This window comes from Mobula hypostoma, chromosome 29, assembly GCF_963921235.1.
Source record: "Mobula hypostoma chromosome 29, sMobHyp1.1, whole genome shotgun sequence".
Lineage (NCBI taxonomy): Eukaryota > Metazoa > Chordata > Chondrichthyes > Myliobatiformes > Myliobatidae > Mobula > Mobula hypostoma.
The window spans coordinates 14,156,993-14,178,967 of NC_086125.1; the positions used below are offsets into that span (position 1 = coordinate 14,156,993).

Consider the following 21,975-nt stretch of genomic DNA (forward strand, 5'->3'; position numbering starts at 1 on the left):
GACTGTAGGAGGAAACCAGAACACTGGGGGGAGAAAATGGATAATCCACAGGGATTACAGAACAGCATCAGAATTGAACTACAGTCTTCAGAATGCCCCAAGCAGTAATAATGTTACACTGACTGCTACACTATTGTGGTTTTATCAGAATGCTCTTCCTCATAATGCTGGTGTTACCTGTACTTATATATATTACAAATTTAAAAAGTACATTTCTCAAGATTTCAACTTGTGCAATAAATGAATTAAACTAATTTAGTAGGAATAGTTTAATATTTTCAGATGGCAAAAATAAAAAAGAACTTCCGATGCTGAAAGTGTAAAATGAAAACAGGAAATACTAGAAATGCCCAGCAGGTCAGGCAGCATCTGTGGAAAGAGAAACAGAGTTAATGTTTTAGACTCTTTGTCAGAACCGCAAAAAAGAGAACACAAATTAGTTTTCAGTACCAAAAGAGGCGAAACTTTCTCTCTCTCCTCACATGCTGCCTCACCTGTTGAGTATTTCGAACATATTCAGCTTTTATTTAATTTCAGAGAAATGTAGTGTGTAGTAAGATTTCTTGAATAATAACTTGTAAACTAAAAGAAATGGTTTCTAAAGGTTAGTAGAGGTGATCCCTGAGTTATGGGGAGTTTTGTTTTTCGAAAATATTTTATATCACGTGAAGCTGTGTCACCTATGGGAGTGTTAGGAAGCGCAAGCTGAAGAAAATTTTGTGTTTGTTTACTTGTTTCTCCAAATAAATCACTCAAGAGTGAATTTTATTCTGCATCTCAAATTACTGGGTAGTGATTTGTGAATAAGGGTGAATTTCTGTAACCTGGGTGGCTAGAATATGGATGTTGGCTGTCGTTGTTCTGCCCTGACGTTATCTCTTGCGCTGTAAGGTGTATGTTGCCAAGGTGGCAGATTCCATGAGATTGCTAAACATCCCTGTGTTATGGCTTATGGGTATAGCCTGAGTATCGCTTTTCACACTAATTAATATAATCAATTTAATAATGGATAATAGCATTAACAGTCTCAAATGACAAAATGAATAGATGACCAGAGGTTTTGTAACTAACCGATGATTTATTACCATATTGCTTGTCTGCATGCATTCTTATAATATCACCTTAAACACCATTCCTTTTCCAAAATGTGTGGTGGGCTTATGGGTTTACTTGCCAATAAGATTGAGACTTAACTAATATGCTGGTTCACTGCATCTTTCTTCCTTCAACTGACAAATCTTGTAATGTTCATTCCCACCCCTTGCTCAATTCTAGTCACAGACTCCTGCTGTTCTCTGATTTCTCTCCTGTTTCTTCTCGTATTCTTTGTAAGCTCATCAACTTCTGGAGATCCATCTTCTATCCCCACTAACCTACAGATTATCTAGCTTTCTCTTATGGCCCCATTTTAGTTAATATGTTTAACCGATCCCTCTTGTCAAATACTACCCTTTTCCATTTCAGATATGTTATCACCTCTTTCCAAGAAACCCTCTTGAATCCTTGCCTATCTGTATCATTTTTTCATTTGCTTACATTGTCTTGATATAAATTCTTTTACACAGAACATAGTGTTTGAATATGTTCCTTTCCTTGATATTACACCAAAGTGTCTCAGATCAAGTGATTCTAACAATTCATATTCCTGTTAGTACCTCTTCACTGACATCTAACTCGTCCACTTCCATTCCTACCCATTCTTTCATAGCCAGAGAATTATCAGTAATGGTTTATCTCCCAATGTCTACTTCGATGAATTAGACCCTGAGGTGCAGTGGCATACAAAAGTTTGGGCACCCCTGGTCAAAATTTCTGTTACTGTGAATAGCTAAGCGAGTGAAAAATGACCTGATTTCCAAAAGGCATAAAGTTAAAGATGAACATTTCTTTAATATTTTAAGCAAAATTACTTTATTATTTCCATCTTTTACAGTTTCAAAATAACAAAAAAAGAAAAGGGCCCGAAGCAAAAGTTTGGCACCCTGCGTGGTCAGTACTTAGTAACACCCCCTTTGGCAAGTATCACAGCTTGTAAACACTTTCTGTAGCCAGCTAAGAGTCTTTCAATTCTTGTTTAGGGGATTTTTGCCCATTCTTCCTTGCAAAAGGCTTTTAGTTCTGTGAGATTCTTGGGCCGTCTTGCATGCACTGCTCTTTTGAGGTCTATCCACAGATTTTCGATGATGTTTAGGTCGGGGGGACTGTGAGGGCCATGGCAAAACCTTCCGCTTGTGCCTCGTGAGATAGTCCATTGTGGATTTTGAGGTGTGCTTAGGATCATTAAAAGATCATGAAAAGAGCCAACCTCTTTTCATCTTCAGCTTTTTTACAGACGGTGTGATGTTGGCTTCCAGAATTTGCTGGTATTTAATTTAATTCATTCTTCCCTCTACCAGTGAAATGTTCCCCGTGCCACTGGCTGCAACACAAGCCCAAAGCATGATCAACCCACCCCCATGCTTAACTGTTGGAGAGGTGTTCTTTTCATGAAACTCTGCGCTCTTTCTTCTCCAAACATACCTTTGCTCATTGCGGCCAAAAAATTCTATTTTAACATCATCAGTCCACAGGACTTGTTTCTAAAATGCATCAGGCCTGTTTAGATGTTCCTTTGCAAATTTCTGACGCTGAATTTTGTGGTGAGGACGAAGGAAAGGTTTTCTTCCAATGACTCTTCCGTGAAGGTCATATTTGTGCAGGTGTCGCTGCACAGTAGAACAGTGCACCAGCAGTCAAGGGTCTGCTAAGTCTTCCTGAAGGTCTTTCGCTGTCAAACGGGGGTTTTGATTTGCCTTTCTAGCAATCCTACAAGCAGTTCTCTCGGAGAGTTTTCTTGGTCTTCCAGACCTCAGCTTGACCTCCACTGTTCCTGTTAACTGCCATTTCTTAATTATATTACGAACTGAGGAAACGGCTGCCTGAAAACCCTTTGCTATCTTCTTATAGCCTTCTCCTGCTATGCGGACATCATTTATTTTAATTTTCAGAGTCCTAGGCAGCTGCTTAGCGGAGCCCATGGCTGCTGATTGTTGGGACAAGGTTTGAGGAGTAAGGGTATTTATAAAGCTTTGAAATTTGCATCACCTGGCCTTTCCTAACGATGGCTGTGAACAAGGCATAGCCCTAACAAGCTAATTAAGGTCTGAGGCCTTGGTAAAAGTTATCTGAGAGCTCAAATCTCTTGGGGTGCCCAAACTTTTGCATGGTGCTCCTTTCCTTTATTTCCCACTGTAAAATTGTACAAAACAAAATTAATACACTAATGTTGCTTAAAATGTTGAAAAGAACGTTTCATCTTTAATTTTATGACTTTTGGAGATCGGTTCATCTTCTACTCACTTAACTATTCACAGTAACAGGAATTTTGACCAAGGATGCCCAAACTTTTGCATTCCACTGTACGTACAGTAAGTATAATTAGACCTTCTCTTCCATCGTGTTTGCTTTGCTGTTCAATCATGGCTGACTTTCTTTTGAACCTAATTCTCTCACCTTCCCCCTATAAGTCTTAACCCTCTTACCAATCAGGAACCTCTCAACCTCTGCCTTGAGTACATCCAGTGATTGATCCTGTACAGCTCTCTGTGGCAACATATTCCACAGATTTACTACCCCCTAACTGAAGAAATCCCTTATCATCTCAGTTTTAAAGGGAGGTTCCTTTATTCTGAGGCTATACCCTCAGATTCCAGTTTCTCCTACTAATGGAAACATCTTCTCCACATTCACTCTGCCATGTACCATCAGTATGTGGTAAGTTTTAATGAGATCTGCTCTCATCCTTCTGAGTAAATCTCTGGGGCTGTCTCAGACTAGGACTCGCCCTGAGTTTCAACATCTACCTTATCTACTTGCTCTTTCTTGATGATGTGAAAAATGTGAAGTCAGTTTCCACATGTCCTTTTGCTGGTATTTAGCTTTATCTTCTCACCTCTTCATAGTTTCTTGCTTGTCAGGAAAATTAACCAGTAATGGATATTTTCTCAACATATGGAAAGGCAAACTTCAGAAATACCGTCCACTGAATATTTCTCTGCTTGGAAATTAACTGAACTTGAACCAGAGCCTCACTCAAATTGCATCTATGCCCGTTGATTTTCACTTTAATGTTACCGCCCAGCTATGTGCTTTCCTTAGCTTACCTGCCATCGAACCCTGGTTCATGCCTTTGTTCTATCTTAGTCTGATTGTGCCAACACACCCTTTTCTTTTCCCGTTCTTGTTAAACCCGAAATCATTCAAAATTTGTGTCTTAACTAGTACCAAATGCCATTTTGAAATGCACACTGGGTTTGCTGATTATACCAGCTCCCACCTAAGTAATTTTTAAACTCCTGTAGTAAAATCACATTATTTGCTTTCCTATCTTTTTAATCTCTTCTAATCTTATTCCCTTCCTTGATACCTGCCTTCCCCAATTCTGGCCTCATGTACTATATACCTCGAAATCCGATCCTCCCACAGCTGGCAGCTGTACCTGCAGCTGACAGTTCAAATCTCTGGAATTCCCATTTTCAATTCCTTTGCCTCACTACATATAATAATAAATCATGCAAGACAGAGAAATTTAACACCTCAAGCCATTCAATATGGTTATGGCTGATTTTGAAACTTTTATATCACTACTTTTCTGGACTAAGTTTTAATGTCACAAGATCTATTGATGTCTGTGCTGAATATGGTCAGAGACTGGCTTCATAACCCTCTTGGGTTGAGAATTCCAAAGGTTCACCACTTCACAGATCAAGAAGTTTCTCCTTATCTCTGTTCTGAATGGTTAACCCAATTTTTTGACATTCTGGTTTTAGACATTTGACCGTAGAGTAATGTACTTTTTGCATCTATCTTGTTCATCTCCTGTAAGAAAATTGTATGTTTCCATGAAATCTCTTCTTATTCTTTTGAACTCTGGATAGGCCCTGACTGCTTCTCCACTTGTACGATGAAGATTCCGTCACTGGAATCAAGGTACTGAATCACTGCCGCATTCCCCCTACTACAAGTACAAGTGGAGTTTGGTTAATTGGGCCATTGGTTAATCAGGGCAGCGGCTTAGTTAGGCCAACTCGTAAAGAACAAAATTCAATCAAGAAAGTAACTGGGATTCCCTTCATTATTTGGGACACTACGCTGCTAAATTGGAGCAGGAGACTGTTGCCGAGAAGTTTCTAACTAGCATCAGTCATGTGCACTGGAGTGGCTGTTAGATGCTACACTGTGCTTTGAGTGAACAGTTTTTAAATAGTGTCAGTTGAGTGCGCTTGTGTTCAAAAAAGCAGACATCTTTGTTGCTGATAGTGAGAAATAGGAAGTAAGACAATTCAGAACTGTTTTGCTCATTGCGTTTTCAAGCATTCAGACTTGGAGATGCCAAAAATGTCTGGGAGCAAAAGTGAAATGATTTCACAACTGCTGCAAGTTAGGAACTATGAGGACTTTTAAGGTATCGGCAATCATCTTGAATGTTACAATGAAAATCAAGATTTAGAGGATGTGATCGTTGAAAGGATTGTATGAAGGCAGTTCATTATCTACACTAGGTGTCTGCACTAATTTTGTTCACTTACAGTCAATCAAAAGAACACAGCAGCTTACACTGGATTAGTTTCTCCATTGTTAACAGGAACTAACACAGTTTTTTAGTACTGTGGTAGTATTGATAGTCTATTAATTGTTCTGTTTTTCATTTGAATACATAATGTTTTACTCAGTTAAATGGTAGTCTTGTCTTTTTTTTTATATATTTCTAACTATTTCCATGAAACTTTGGCTAACTGGGGCAGCGACTTAATTGGGCTAAAATGTACTGGTCCTGATGTCTCCCAATGACCCCAAATCCACTGTATATCCTTCCTTTGGTGGGTCAACCAGATGCGTACATGAGGTCTCACCAAAGTTTTCTTTAATTTCAGTATGAATCTTTAGTTTTGTATACAAATTATTTTGCAATAAGTTAAACTGGAGAGGGTGCTAAAAAAGTTTGTTACTGGGATTTAAGTCTTAGGCTGTAAGAAGAGGTAGGACAGGCTAGTAATTTCTTCCCTGGAGCATAGGAGGCAGAGGTGTGACTTTATAGAGGCATCACACCATTCATAGTCATAGTCATACTTTATTGATCCCGGGGTAAATTGGTTTTCTTTACAGTTGCACCATAAATAATAAATAGTAATAGAACCATAAATAGTTAAAAAGTAATATGTAAATTATGCCAGTAAATTATGAAGTAAGTCCAGGACCAGTCTATTGGCTCAGGGTGTCTGACCCTCCAAGGGAGGAGTTGTAAAGTTTGATGGCCACAGGCAGGAATGACTTCCTATAACGCTCTGTGCTGCATCTCAGTGGAATGAGTCTCTGGCTGAATGTACTCCTGTGCCCACCCAGTACATTATGTAGTGAATGGGAGACATTGTCCAAGATGGCATGCAAATTGGACAGCATCTTCTTTTCAGACACCACCGTCAGAGAGTCCAGTTCCATCCCCACAACATCACTGGCCTTACGAATGAGTTTGTTGATTCTGTTGGTGTCTGCTACCCTCAGCCTGCTGCCCCAGCACACAACAGCAAACATGATAACACCCTCCCAAATGGAAAATGATCTATTTATTCTAAACTTGCGTCTTCCTTATCCACCCTCTGTCCACCCTGGTGTATTATGCACAGACTTGTGTGCTCTTATTTTCTTTAATTAACTCTTGGTGGACACTTTACCAAGGACTGTTGGTATAAGCTGGATTTCCAAACATGCTTTGGAGCGTACACATTTGACATGTATGAGGAAGAGGCAGTTGGCTGCCCTGATCGAGCCTTGCAGTGAAGCTTTGACAAATCGATAGTGTTGCAGTATAAATAACATTACTCCTGCCTGAACATGTTCCCTCACAAGAATAAATCTCGCTCACTTTGTTATCATTAATTTTTATCTGGTTTGCTTAGTGTTGAGTTACTTTTGTAATGGTTCATGTGCTCAGTCATGTTCAAAGTGCTCCACATGAGGGGCCCAAATGAGGTAGAACCTTCCTCAAAAAGATTAAGACAGAGTAGAGACATCTGATCCAAGGTATAGAATTCAATGACTATGGATTAATCCTGAATGTGATTAACTCACTCTGTGCCATTACAAGGACACTGTGTGTCCTCAGGAACCATGCACAGTGCACCAATGTCACTTGAAAGAACGTCATCAGATTAGATCAAATTATTCTCATACACATCACGATGCAAAGAAATTCCTTCCTTGCAATGTAAACATGAGGAATTCTGCAGATGCTGGAAATTCAAGCAACACACATCAAAGTTGCTGGTGAACGCAGCAGGCCAGGCGGCATCTCTAGGAAGAGGTACAGTCGACGTTTGGGGCCGAGACCCTTCGTCAGGACTAACTGAAGGAAGAGCTAGTAAGACATTTGAAAGTGGGAGGGGGAGGATATTTTACATCTGTCTGTTGAAGGTGCTATCTGTTTGACTGATGAAGGTATCTACAGCTGATGCACTTTGTTCTAGACCACTGTGACAGGGAGCTGGGACAGCGAGCAATTTGGTGGGAGTGGGGAGCTTGGTAGAGAGGTGGGCAGGTTGGAGAAAAGAAGGAGAGAGAAACAGGAATGGGCAGAGAGGGAGAAAAGAGGATGGTAGATTAGAAACATTGGAAAGAAGGGAATGAGGCACAAGAGTGGTGGGTGGGAGTAAAGAATGGCAGGTGAATGGGGAGGGTAGTGAGGAAGAAGTAGTATATTGGGGAAAAGTAGGAGTTGAGAGGGGAGAATGGACAGAGAACAGGAATGAAGGGTACTTATCTGGCTAAGTTGATGGAGGAAGAATTGAAATTTTTCATATTGGCGATGGTCAATATATATACAAGCTGCCAGAAGAAGTGGTTGAGACAGGTACAATAACAATATTGAAAAGACATTTGGACAGGTTCCTAGATAGGAAAGGTGTATAAAGATACGTGCTAACATTTGGCAAATGGGACTAGCATTGATGGGCACCTTGGTTGGCATGGATAAGTTGGGCCAAAGGGCCACATTCTGTGTTAGATGACTGTATGAAGCTCATAGAGTAAATAGTACATGTGGTAATTGGTTTGAGATGATTGGTTTAGGGGACAACATGGTTAGCACAGCGCTTTACAGTACCCGTGACCCAGGTCATTTCCCACTGCTACTTGTAAGGAGTTTGTACGTTCTCTCTGACCGCATGGGTTTCCAACAGGTGCTCCGGTTTCCTCCCACAGTCCAAAGCCATACCGGTTGGTAGATTAATTGCTCGTTATAAATTGTCCTGTGATTAGGCGAGGGTTAAATTGAGGGTTGCTGGGTGGTGCAGTCTGAAGGGCTGGAAAGGCCTACTCCGCTGTATCTCTCTAAAATAAAAATTATAATAAACATAACAGCAAGTATAACGATGAGCACAACATAACAGAATGTCGCAAAGATTGTAGAATAATCTGAGGTAGTGCAAAAAAATCCTATTAGTAGAATAATTGAGAGAGGTGGAAATAAGAGTCTGAGAATGTGGCAGCACATTGAGAGGAGTGTGAAAGAGAAGATTGGTTTAGTCCTGATTCAGGACTCTATGTGGTTCATAATGGGAAAGCCAGATGCCTATTCAAAATGAGTGACAATGAAGAGGGGGCTTATGGGGAGGGAAGTAAAGAGGAGCAGCAAAGAGAGAGAATGCAGAGGGAGGTCATTGCAAGAATAAAAGAAAGATTAACCAATATAGTTTTAAAAGATGGTTTAGGCAAGGCTAAAATGACCATGTTTATTTCAGAGATGAATCAGTGAAATTGTGATGATCTGGAATTGGTTCTTGGTCTGAGTGTATGTCTGTGGGACAAGATAGAGTAAAACAAGTACACTCATACCACAGCCCGGTTAACTGCGAGCCTTTGAATTGTTTACAGACAAAGGGCTACCAGGAAGACAGGGCTTGAAGCACAATGTTGGGTTGTGCAATGCTGACAGGAACATGGTGAGATGTTGGTGATATTTGCATTATGTGATAGACGCACTGCATTCACGATTTCTGTTGTTGACTGTTCAGCTGTGGCTGGAGCGCTGCATCCTGGGTTGAGCGTGGAGAATGCTGGAGGAAGTCTGTAGGCTGTGGATAACTTTCCCACTGGACCGTATCAAAGTGTTTGTGTTTCTTTACTATTGTTGATCTCGGGCACATCAGTTGTAGAATATAGACCCTCTAGGAGCTATGAGGGATTGGAGAAGTGATCAGAGGCACAATTTTTATGGATGGAATTGCTAATTACAGAAGTAGTATTTTAAAAAAAAAAGAGCAGTTCCAGAAAGAGTTGGTGAAATAGTTGGTACCTGGCTACTCGTGATGTGTGAAGGAATGATGTGCAGTATTGGGAGGTGGTGTCAAGGCTTGTGGCTCTGATATGAGGTTCCTTATCACATTGGGGACAGTGGGAATCTAGAACTTCATTGTCCTACCCTCTAAAAGGACACTTATTGATGTCAGCTAGAATCTTGACTATGTGGGCTTCCATTTGTAGAGATGTCAGAGACTATTTAATGATTTTGAATACTGTTTAGGTGGAAGTTTGAAAAGATCTGACTCACTTTTATAACAAGCTTGGGAGGGCTGGATGGTCTTATTTTGTTCCTATATTCTGACTATAGAGGAGTTCATAAGCAATGACTAAGTCTGTCAAGATGGTGTGGTTACCCTCTGGAAGAACTTATCTCCTGGGTGAAAGGGGGTTTGTGTTGTTCAATAGAGCAAGCCCTATCCTTGGAGCAGTCTGGTCTGCAATCACCATTGCAGCATGTTCTGTCAAGCTGAGGGAGCAAACCTCCATAAATATTGACACATTCCTCCTTTCTTCAAGCTGACAGGTCTGGAACTGGTATCTTGCTAATTGAAAGTTCCAGTCATGTCAGGGTAAAGGGTGTAATTAAATTTAGCAAGACAGTTCATTTTTCTACAGACACCTGGAAATGGTCTGTGTAAATTTAGAGGGACTCATCTGGAAACGCTCTAGCCTCTGCATTAATAGGTTGTGGGTTTGAGTCCAATACCGAAGCCAAATTTCAGCATCTGGGCTGATGATTCTTGTGTGAGGGAAGGGACTGCTGAAGTGCTGCTCTTTGGCCAGAACGCTAAACTTGCTTTCACTCTCTCCTTCCCACTCCTAGTGGCTGTAAAACATCCCACAGTCTAGTTTTGAGTATTTTTCCCCAGTATTAACCTTTCATTTGGTGATTATAATGTTACTGATGTGGAATCTTACGGTGCCCAAGGTAACTCCCTTTTGAGAAACAACACATAAAAAGTTACTGTTGACTGTGCAGAGCCCTTTAAAACAAGGCTGTGAAAGATGCAGTGCAAAAGCATGCATCACAGTTTCTTTCTTTCATTGTTCTTTGGGAGAATCTGCCATCATTGCTTGGTTTGGCAGACCTACTAGCAACCTCATGTTAAGTGGCTGACTCACAGTCTCCGTGAATTGGTCCAGCTACGTACTATCATCTCAGCACAACTTGGAGATGGCTGGCAGTTGTAGCCTTGCCAGACAACCATATATATTTAGAGACTTTACTTTGCAATTCAAGATGTTTTAAACCCCTTTCATTTAGGGGCATTTTGTTTTGAGTTTGTCTGTATAACAAAGTTAGGATTTGTTGTGTATGTGTTGAGCAGATGATCTTGTGGATTAAACCATAAGGCATAGGAGCAGATTGGGCCATTCAGCCCATTAGGTTTGCTCTGCTATTTGATCATGGCTGATATGTTTTCCCCCTCAACCATACTCTCCTGCCTTTGACATCCTTACTAATCAAGAATCTGTTAAACTTCACTTAAAATGTATCCAATGACTTAGCCTCCACAGCTGGATATGGAAATGAATTCCACAGATTCGTCACCCTCTGGCTAAAGAAATTTTTCATCTCTTTTCTAAAGTGACATCCTTGTATACAGAGACTATGCCGTCTGGTCCTAGACTCTCCCACTTCTGGAAACATTCTCTCCACATCTTGTAATAATATTTAATATTTGGTAGATTTCAATGAGATCTCCCCTCCTTCAAACTCCAGCAAGTACTGGCCCTGAGCTGTCAAAAGGTCCTCATACGTTAACACTTTCATTCCTGGGATCATTCTCATAAACCACCTCCGGATCCTCTCCAGTGCCAGCATTTTCTTAGATATGAGGCTGAAAACTGCTCTCAGTTCTCCAAATGTGGCTTAGTCAATGCTTATAATGCCTCAGCTTTACATCCGTGATTTAATATTCTAGTCCTCTGGAAATGAATGCTAACATTGCATTTGACTTCTTACTACAGACTCAACCTGCAAATTAAACTTTAGGGAATCCTACACTAGGACTCCCAAGTCCCTTTGCACCTTCTATTTCTGAATTTGCTCTCCCTTCAGAAAATAATCTATGCCTTTATTCCTTTTACCAACGTGCCTTTGTCTCTTCCTTCCTTCCTTCATCCTATAATCTGAAGAAAGAAGTGTCTCATAATTTGGAAATATATTTTGCCTGACAAACAGGCTAGTTGGTTAATGGACGCTGCCTTTCTGAGACATCGCTCCTTGAAGATATCCTGGGTACTTTGTTGGCTAGTACCCAAGATGGAGCCGACTAAATTTGCAACACTCAGCAGCTTCTGTTGGTCCTGTGCAGTAGCCCCTCCCATACCAGACAGTGATGCAGCCCGTCAGTATGCTCTCCACAGCACATCTATAGAAGTTCTTGAGTGTGTTTGTTGACATTGCAAATCTCTTCAAACTCCGAATGAATTATAGTCGCTGTCTTGCCGCCTTTATAACTGCATCGATATGTTGGGACCAGGTTAGATCCTCAGAGATCTTGACACCCAGGAACTTGATTTGGACTGAAGGACCATTTTCTATGCTGTGTAACACTATGACATGACTGTCAGTAATGTTGGAGGTTGTACAAGTAGCCAAAGTTGGAGAAGTACACAGATCCCAGAAGATTATAGGACATCTTGAGTTTTTATTGATAGGGAGGACTGAGATTATGGAGGAGTTTGAAAGGTTTTTGGCACAATCCAGACCTCTCATACTGTTGATTCCATTTCATGTATCTAAGACCTTCTTGTTCAACTCTTTGACAGAAAGGTAACACGGCTGACAGACTGACACTGCATTCATACAGCTTTTACCACATGGTAGACATGAACTTGGTGTTTGTTTAAGTAGACTGGGAACATGTAATTTCCCCTGGTTTGACTTGTTTGAAGTGTCTATTGACCACAAGTTAGTTGCTCAGATTAATAGAATCCAAATTGCTGGAAAATATTGTGCTATAAAAGTAAGAGTTTGCATTCATGTGGTTGGTTGATGGAGCCTACAACTAGTACCACAGTTCCACACATTAGCAGTTCAGGACAGAGGAAGCGGTTGTGTATCAAATGACCTCACGAATACCAGGTGAATGAATTGCCAGTTCTGTGATGTTAGTAGTGGAATTCAACTCCACACAGGAGAACTTCTGACCTCTTCTAGTGAGCATTTCACTATAAGAGCAGACAGTAACTACTCAATAAAGAATGGCATTTCTTCCAGTCTAGCTCCCCCTTCCCTGCACCATCTGCTTAGAATATGCTCAGGACTCCACAGTGGAACTGGAATCCACACCCTTGGTGGAAAGAGCCACACTTCTGTCTGTGTTGGAGGATACGCATACAACATGGTCAATGTGGATAGGTTGGAGCTTCAGTGACCCAAGTTCAATCCTGTCCTCTGGTGCTCTATTGAGTTTGCATGTTCTCCTTGTGACTGCATGCGTTTTCTCCAGGTGTTTCTGTTTCCTCCCAAAGACTGTGGATTGGTGGTTAATTGGACTCTGTCAATTGCCCTCTGAGCATAGGTAGGTGAGGAGCAGATGCACGTGTGAGCGAGAATAAGTTACAAAGAAACGGAATCAATAGGTTTGCTCTGATAGCCAATCTCTGTCATAAGGACGATGAAGTGTGGATGGGATATGCATTTACGGTGAAAGGGGCAGAGTTTAAAGGAGATGTGCAGGACACTTTTTTTTACACAGAGTGGCACGTGAGTGAAACCGCCTGCCAGGGTAATAGTGGAAGCAGATATGATAGTAATGTGTAAGAGCCTGTTAGATATAGGCATCAACATACAATTAATAGAAGGATACAGATTGTGTGCAAGCAGAAGAGATGTAGCTTAATTTGGTATTGTTTTCGGCACAGACATTGTGGGCTGAAGGGCCTGTTCCTGCACAATACTTTTCTATTTTTTGTGATTTAAACTTTGACTAAGCAGAACAAGAACCTCCATGCCTTCTCCAGGCCTGTGAAATCTTCCTTTCAGAGTGAGTGACTGCGCCTCACCCTGCTAAACCTGACTTGGTGACGTCAACAGAAGTGAACCAGCTCTTTTTATAACTTTAGCTGAACTGTTTATTTGCACGCACAGCAAAGGATCTGTAGTTGGTATCAAGGGAGATGATTTATGCATGAGCCTGGATTAAAGGTGCCTTTGTGTTCTGGTCTGATGTGGGCCAGACCCTGTCACAGACAGTGATACTACTATACCATGTGCAGTGTACAGCCCCATTCACTGCTCTCGTGACAAGAAGCTGGGCCTCTTGACCTATGGAAGCTGGTTGATTAATCACTTTGCTTCTGAATTTGGTACCATATTTGTGGTCTTCTGCTGCTGTAGCCCATCCACTTCAAGGTTTGACATTGTGCTCTCAGAGGTGGTCTGCACACCACTATTGTAATGCATGGTTATTTGAGTTACTACACCTTCCTATCACTTGAATCAATCTGGCCATTTTCCTCTGACCCCTCTCATTAACAAGGCATTTTCACCCACAGAACTGCAACTCACTGGATTTTATTTTTGTTTTGGTACCATTCTCTGTAAACTCTAGAGACTGTTGTGCTTGAAAATCCCAGGAGATCAGCAGTTTCTGAGACATGCAAACCACCCCTTTTGGCACCAACAATCATTCTATGGTCAAAGCCACTTAGATCACATTTCTTCCCCATCCTGATGTTTGGTCTGAACAATAATTGAGCCTCTTGACCATGTCTGCATGCTTTTGTGCATTGAGTTGCTGCCACATGATTGGCTGATTAGATATTTGCGTTAATGATTAGGTGTACAGGTAAGGTTGCCACTGAGTGTATGTGTAGGATTTAGCGGGTATTGGCTTTATAAAATGTTTTAAGTTCTTAGGCTCATGTTACACTGGAACTGGTCTGCTTTTTATAAATAAAAATTACTATCTTTCAACTTTGTTGCTGGATGGCTGTATATTTGGTATATCTAGTGTACAGACTCTGTATAGATAGCCAGGGGAAACATAATGGTACTGAAGCTGCATTGAGAAGGCAGGTATGGCTGTGCCCAAGATGGAAACTCTGAGGGTTGATGTGGGAGAGTCCCTGGGCAGGGACTATTGAGCCTTTGCCTAGTTTCCGCACCCATCTATTGTCCTTGGGCTAAGGTCAGGTCGAGGTCTGAACAAATCTCTCATTTACTGTGACAGGGAGGATCAATAACCAAAGTGTACATGTTGAAAACTAATGACTACTCTTGCCTCACCCCGTACTCGCTGCATGCCCAGTTAATGAACATTTCTGTATTTTTCTATGACATAGAGGTTCTTTACCCATCAAGTCTATGCTAGGTCACCCCACAGATTTTCCTTGTAACCTGTTTCTGAACACTCCCAGATTCTACCACTCACCTACACGTTATAGACTATTGACAGCAGCCAACCCACATGTTTTTGAGATGTGGTAGGAAACGCAGAACACCCGGGTGAAACCTAAGTGGTTACCAAGAGAGCATGCAAACTCCAAACAGGCAGTATAGGAGCTGCAAGGCTCTACCACAGATGACGCAGATGCTGTCTGCGGCAGTCATGACTTGGAAACTTTGCCACGGGTCAACATTGGATTTTAACCCCTAACCCATTTCGTTCTTGCAAACTATTGTCCTCATCTCTAATCTCCCATTTTACCTATGAGTCCTTTGATATGCGATTGGCTCTCAAATCTTTGCTCATCCATCCCCTATGTTGTGATCCATCCATTCTGATTTCTGCCCAGTACTGGTCAAATGAATGATGGTCTTTTATGACTGTAATGAAGATAATCTCCACCCCCTTGCACTTCCGCATCGTTCTGAGACCTTTGACACCATGACTGTCCCACCTCAGCCTATCCAGCACCTTGCTGGGTGTGACTTTATTCTCTTGGTTCAATTCTTGCCCATCCACTCATGTGCATCCCAGTCCTGCATGCTCCCTTGTGGAATCTCTAGAGTTTTTTCTTTTGTTCACCTACCCATCATGTCCACTGAAATTACTGTTGTTTCTCTGTGTTATTTGTTTATTTAATGAGATACAGCACGGAGCAGGCCGTTCTGGCCCTTTGAGCTGTGTCGCCCAGCAATCCACTGATTTAATGCTAGCCTAATCAGGGGACACTTTACAATGACCAATTAACCTACCCAACCAGTATGACCTTGGACTGTGGGAGGACACCCACACGGTCACAGGGAGAACGTACAAATTCCTTTCAGCCAGCAGTGGGAATTTGACCCGTGTTGCTGGTACTGTAAAGAGTGTTGCTAACCACTACACTACTGTACCACCCCTCTAGGGGCTCCCCCCCCCCACCCCTGAAGTGTAGGAGGCTGAAAGGCCCCCTCATTAGAGTTTTATAAACTCACTCGGGCAAAGATAAGGTGAATGTTCACAGTCTTTTTCCTAGGGTGGGTGAGTCAAAAACTAAAGGGCATAGAGTTAAAGTGAGAGGAAAGATTTTCATACAGAGGGCGTTAGGTATGTGAAACAAACTGGCAGTGGAAGTAGTAGTGATGGGTAAAATTACAACATTTAAAAGACATTTGGACAGGGATATGGGCCAAACACAGACAAATGGAACCAGCTCAGAAAGACACCTTGGTCAGCATCAACATTTTGGGCCGAATGACCTGTTTCTGTGCATTATAATTCTAACTGCAATATCAAAATGGTTGTTGTGACATGTGTAGTGTGGTAGTGTGGTGGTGTAGTGGGTAGTGCTTGTTACTCTCGCTCACAGCTTCCAACGCTGGCTAGTAATCTCACAAAAAAGAGAACTGAATGCATGTCCCTCCCTGCCAGTACATAGCCTGTCCAGCAGCAAGCCTCATGTAGTGCCTCCTCGCTGGCGACACACAGAAACTGAACTCCTTTCAGACAGAAGCTGAACTACAGAGGATGGGGAGGAGGTCTGGCCCCTGCGCACTTAGCAGGCAGGCCCACCAGTGTGTGGGCTTCCCCTGGTGCTTGTGAACCAGAACCCCAGCTATGGGTAAGTAGCCCCACTGCCTTGTGGGCAGCCTCAGGAGAAACAAAAGCTACAAGAGTAAAGCCAGACAGAAAATCTAGAGTGGAGCCTCTAAAGGCTGGATGTCACTGAACATCATTCCAGCAGCTCCTGCAGCCAAGCTGGTGCCAACGTATTGCTTCGCTGTCCTTTGGACTACACTGGTGAGGCCAAGAGGGCATCCCAGGACTTCCGTACCTTCCACTCAGGCTTGTGCCCTAGAGAGGTCAGCTCTACAATGGACTGACCCATACTGCACATCTGTTGTCCTTCAGGACAGTCTGATACAATCATCATCCTCACAATGAGTGAGTGAACGCAATGATGAGCTAACAATCCAGCACCCAAGTTACCTGGTCACAGTGTAGATATGGTGCAGTAGAATTCTTCACTACACCCAGTACCTGACTGCAGAGGTATTCCAGCAAGGTATGCCTTGCAAACTTGCTTTGGTTGGTCTGCAACTTGACAGTAGCCCCAACACGTACTTGATCTTGCTTTGTGTAGCTCTGCAAAATATGACTAGTGAATGATCACTAAAAAATAGGAACCGGCGCCTTGTTTACACGCAAAGGGATGTTGCGATCTGGAAAGCACTGCTTGAAAATTCAGATAGAAGCAGGTTCATTAGCAACAATCCTGATAGATACTTTAAGGAGAAAAGTTTGCAGGAACTTTATTTCAGAAAGCTTGTAGAAAGGTAAAACCTTGCATCCGTTCAAAAGTAAACTGGTTGGATTTTCGAAGGTCAGCAGCCAGGCCGACCCAGGAAAATTGCTCGTTCTCTCAGAGTTTTGGTTGCAATCATAGCATTAATTGCTAGTTATTTGCTTAATCACCCTTCAATTTAACAGTCTGTTGGCAATTAAGAAATAATCATAATGAGCACTGTGGCTAACTTCTATAAAGCCAGGATATCCATAACTGGCATGTGTTGGCAAGTCAAAGGGTGCGTAGCAAATATTTCATGTCCGCAACTCTTCACGCCAAAGCACAACATCTTCCCTCCTTCCAAGCTTCACTCCGCCTCCTCTTGTCTGTCTTCATCTTTTATGCCCCTACACCCACCACTTGCTGCCCGTTCTCATCACCTCCCTGTCCTGTCTCCAGCAATGTATAAAGTGCTGTCCAAGAGTTAAAGTGTTGGCCGGGGGTGTTCTTCACCATGTAGTGACATGTCACATGAATGACATGCAGTCATTGCGAAGCTGCAGTGTCTTTATCTGCATTTTTACTTATGGGTTTCACTGAGAATTGCCAGCAATTGGTCACATTTATGGTAACAAGCTCGTGACTTTGCCACATGCACATCCAAACGCTGCAGTTCTGAGCTTGCTGGCAGATTCCAGCTGGTGAAGTGGCAGACCACAAACTAGCTGGGATTCTCTGGCACTTGTTCATGTTAGACCATTATTTTTGAAGGAGGTCTTATAAGTAGGGAAAAGAAAAAAAAAAAACAACAAAATGCTGAGGGAACTCTGTGTTTGTGTTCAGGACACAAAACATTGACCATCCATCCCTCTGCCTCCATAGATACTGCTACACACACTGAGTGCCTCCAGCAGTTTGTTTCTTGTTTCAGATTCCAGTATCTGTGTCTTTTAGTGTAACATAAATTGCTTAATTTTTTGTTTGCAGTAATTTTTAAAAAAGTTTTGGGTGATAAAGTTTTAAGAAGTGTATTATAATTAACAGGGCTATTGATATCAGTGTCTAATAGTTTTTTTAATGCTCTTGACTGTCAGAGGCATTGAAAGCCTGAGTTAACAATCTACTCAGAGTTTGGATGGCATGGTGTATTAAATACTTTATCAAAACAAGAACTGGTAATGATAGGATAAAATCAAATTATTTCATCAAATCACTGACAAAATAAAGATAACTAAAATGGAAATTCATGACATGTAATCAGCTGGAGGGAAAATCATTAAGTACTATAGAAGTGAAAATCCAGCCTCACTGCAGGTCTTCACTTGATGGAAAAGGGCTTGCAATGACTTTTAAGCATTTCTTAATACGGCTCTTGAAGTTGCAGTCCTCTGTCTTTTGGTTTGTCTGTCTTGCTCCTTATAAAAAAACCTACACTGCAAATTCAGTCATTGGAAGTTCTCAGTTTCTCCAATTAATGGATGGCAAGGAGTTGGTGCACTGGACAGATCTGAATCACTGGTTCATAGCCTTTGTTATATCCTTAGCACTTACTTTAATACAATATAAGTAGGTATATCCTTTAAATAACTTGTCCAATGATAAAACTGTGCATCTTAAACAAAAGGATGCATTTTCTGCCAAATGATTAACTGAGGACTGTTTGCAATATGTATAGCATCTCCTCTTTGCTGTTGATGGATTGTGTATCCAAACCTCTTGTGGAAATAGCTAGTTCTTTTTTAAAAGTGTTTCCAAAAACAAATTTGATGACTTGCATTCTGTTTTCACTCTCTGCTGGTACCTTGGATTTTATTCGAGGAAGTTTAACTTGGAAGTTAAGGGTGGTTTTACTGTCAAGCCTGTCATTCCAAACTTGAGAGGGAGGAAGGCACCAAGTTCCTGACACCTCTGCAATTTCAGAGTTTCATTCCAAATCACACGCTATTGAAACTTGGTTTTTCCTTCAGTCTGTGGCTAGATTTCAGCTGGTGTACTCCTTGTCCGTTTACACAGGGCTCCTGATGCATGGGTTCAAGGTTCTTAGTATCATATTAGTTGCTGTCCTGTAGTTTGAGTGGCCCCAGAAGTTTGTGGGGCTGCTCCTTTTTTCGAGGAGCCGTATGCACATCCATGAATCTTTTCTTCTGTGCACCTGGTAATCTTTCTCTCTGGGTATAGAGATTCTGCATCAAGTATCTGGTGATAGACAGCAGTGCCTCCTCTGTAGACCTGACTGCCTGTTCCATGACATCAGTGACAAGGATGTTGGCCTGGGAGATGTTGGATCCTTTATCCTTTCAATAAATTCTGGAAATGCAGCACAAACGGCATTGATGGTCCCTTTCGTGTTTCTTGAGGTTTCTAATGAAAATAGTCTGGGGCTGAGAGACAGGGAAGGCAGAGAGTGCTTCCTCTTTTCCTTACCTACCACCCCATGAGCCTCTGTATCCAACACATCATTCTCTGTCGCTTTCACCATCGTCAACGGAATCCTACCAACAAACAAACACATCTTTACTTCCCCCACCCCCACTCTCTGTTTTCTTCAGGCATTGCTCCCTTTGTGATTCTCTTGTCCATTTGTCCCTCCTAGTACGTATCCCTGCAAGCAACAAAAATGCTATACCTCCCCAGTCATCACCTCCCTTGCCTCCATTCAGGGCCTCAAACAGTCCTTCCAAGTGAGGCCACACTTCCACCTGTGAATCTGTTGGGATCGCCTATTGTATCTGGTATTCCCAATGCAGCCTGCTCTACATTGATGAGATCTGGAGGGACTGCTTTGTTGAGCACTTCAGCTGCATCCTCCAAAAGTGGAATTTCCTAGTGCCCAACCATTTTACTTCCTCTCACCATTCTCATTTCGACATATCAGTCCATGGCCTCTTCTTTTGTCACAGTGAGGCCACTTTCATGGTGGAGGAACACCACCTTGTACTTTATCTGGGTAGCCTCCAACCTGATGGCATGAACATTGATTTCCCTTTCTGGAAATTTTATTTTCCTCTCCCTTCCCTCTTCTTCTATTCCCCACTCTGGCTTCTTACCTCTTGTCCTCACCTACCTATCACCTCCCCCTTGTGCTCCTCCTCTTTCCCTTTCTCTTGTGGTCCACTCTCCTTTCCTATCAGATTCCTTCTTAAGCCCCTTACCTTACCAACCCACCTTGCTTCACCTATCACCTTCAAGCTAGTCCTCTTTCCCTCTCTCCAAGTGACGATACTTGTGGTCTTCCCACCACAATCCTTGCTGATTTGATTTGACAGGAACAGCACATTTTGGTGTATGTTTTGATGTTTCTGTGACAAGTAAAGCTATATAAATGCAAGAGGATTAGAGTGTTGTTTTGGAGAAACCTTCTTTGTGTGCTGGTTTAGATTACATTATGCTTTGTTCTCTGTAGGATTGCCACGGACCACAATGTGGATAACACCACCGCAGTATTGAGAGAATGGCTGGTGAATGTACAAAGATTTTACCATTCCATTGAATGGAGACCCATGGATGAGCCAAAGTAAGTTCTGTGCTGGTCGTGCCCGAAAGTATCATTGACCTGTTAATTTTTGCATTTTTTTAATATGTTGGACTGTAGTTTACTCTTGCCATTATAAATGAAGCAGCACATGAGTACTATTTACAAATTGTACCATCTCCAGTACAAAATGCTGGAGAAATTCAGCAAGTCAGGGACCATCTACAGAGGGGAATAAACAGTCAACGTTTTACCTGAGACCCTTCAAAAGGACTCTGTTTTTTTCCGCTCCATAAATGTTGCCATACCTGCTGAGTTCCTGCAGCATTGTGTGGTGTTCAAGATTTCCACCATCTGCCCAATCTCTTCTGTTTAGTACCTAGTAGGTGTTGATGCAAGGTCTCAACCTGAAACATTGACAATTTCTTTCTCTCCAAAGATGCTGTTAGAGCCACTGAGTTCCTTCAGCAGTTTGTTTTTATGCTCCAGATTCCAGCATCTGCAGAATTGTGTCTCCTCTTTACAGTAGCCTTTGTCTCAAACACCTTCATTATTCTGATTACAGAGATGCTGACCAATTGGGAGAATGATTAAGAGATGGAGCAACGAAACAGTTCCTTCAGCCTATCGAGTCTGTATCAACCATCAGCCACACATTTACACTAATCCTATATTAATCCATATTTTTATTCTTCCCACATTCTTCTCAACTTACCCCAGATGACATCACTCACCTACACATTTAGGCCAATTTTAGTGGCCAATTGGCCGTTAGGTTAAGTTCCGCTCTAATCTTGGCAATCCAGTTGCAGACGTTTTGTCACCATACGAAGAGACATCACCAGTACTCTGTTCACTTGTGGTGTCTCCTCGTAATGCTGGGCCTTTATTTAAGTATATAAAGGCCAAGCATGAGGAGGACATACCGTAAGTGATCAGTGCACTGATGCTGTCTCCTCCTATGGTGCCGAAATGATTGCCAGGATTGGAGAACAACTCAACCCAACCATCAACCACCCGAGCTACACGTTTTCAGAGCTATTTCCTGCCAATTGACCTTCCAACCTGCATGCACGGTAGCGTAGTGGTTAGTACAACGCTTTACAGTACGGGCGTCCTGGGTTCAGTTCCTGCTGCTGCCTGTAAGGAGTTTGTATGTTCTTCCAGTGACCGCGTGGGTTTCTTCCAGGTGCTCTGGTTTCCTCCCACAGTCCTAAAACGTACCGGTTGGTAGGTTATCTGGTTATTGTAAACAGCCCTGTGATTAGGGTCAGATTAAATCGGGAGATTGCTGGGTGGCGTGGCTTGAACAGCTGAAAGGACCTATTCTGCGCTGAATCTCAATAAATAAGTGTTTTTGGGATGTTGGAGGGCACCAGAGGGAACCCCACATGGCCACAGATAGAACACAAAGTCAAGATTGAACCTGAATCTTTAGTAGTGATCTTATGGCTGCACGATTGTGTCACTCTTTTTATTTTTATTCCTCAACAGCAGAGTTA

General features: G+C 42.1%; 2 protein-coding genes across 2 annotated transcripts in view; one reads left to right on the forward strand and one right to left on the reverse strand.

The window, feature by feature from the left end:
- The window catches only part of LOC134339401 (procollagen galactosyltransferase 1-like), a 58,854-nt gene that overhangs the window by 7,339 nt on the left and 29,540 nt on the right, over positions 1 to 21,975 (forward strand). Inside the window, exon 2 of the mRNA XM_063035864.1 lies at positions 20,405 to 20,515. Coding sequence (XP_062891934.1) covers positions 20,405 to 20,515 — 111 coding nt within the window. The remainder of the gene's footprint in view (positions 1 to 20,404; positions 20,516 to 21,975) is intronic.
- Positions 215 to 21,975, reverse strand: part of nxnl1 (nucleoredoxin like 1) — a 106,680-nt gene continuing 84,919 nt past the window's right edge. The window contains exon 3 of the transcript XR_010016392.1: positions 215 to 369. The gene's annotated coding sequence lies outside the window, so the exon portion shown is untranslated. The remainder of the gene's footprint in view (positions 370 to 21,975) is intronic.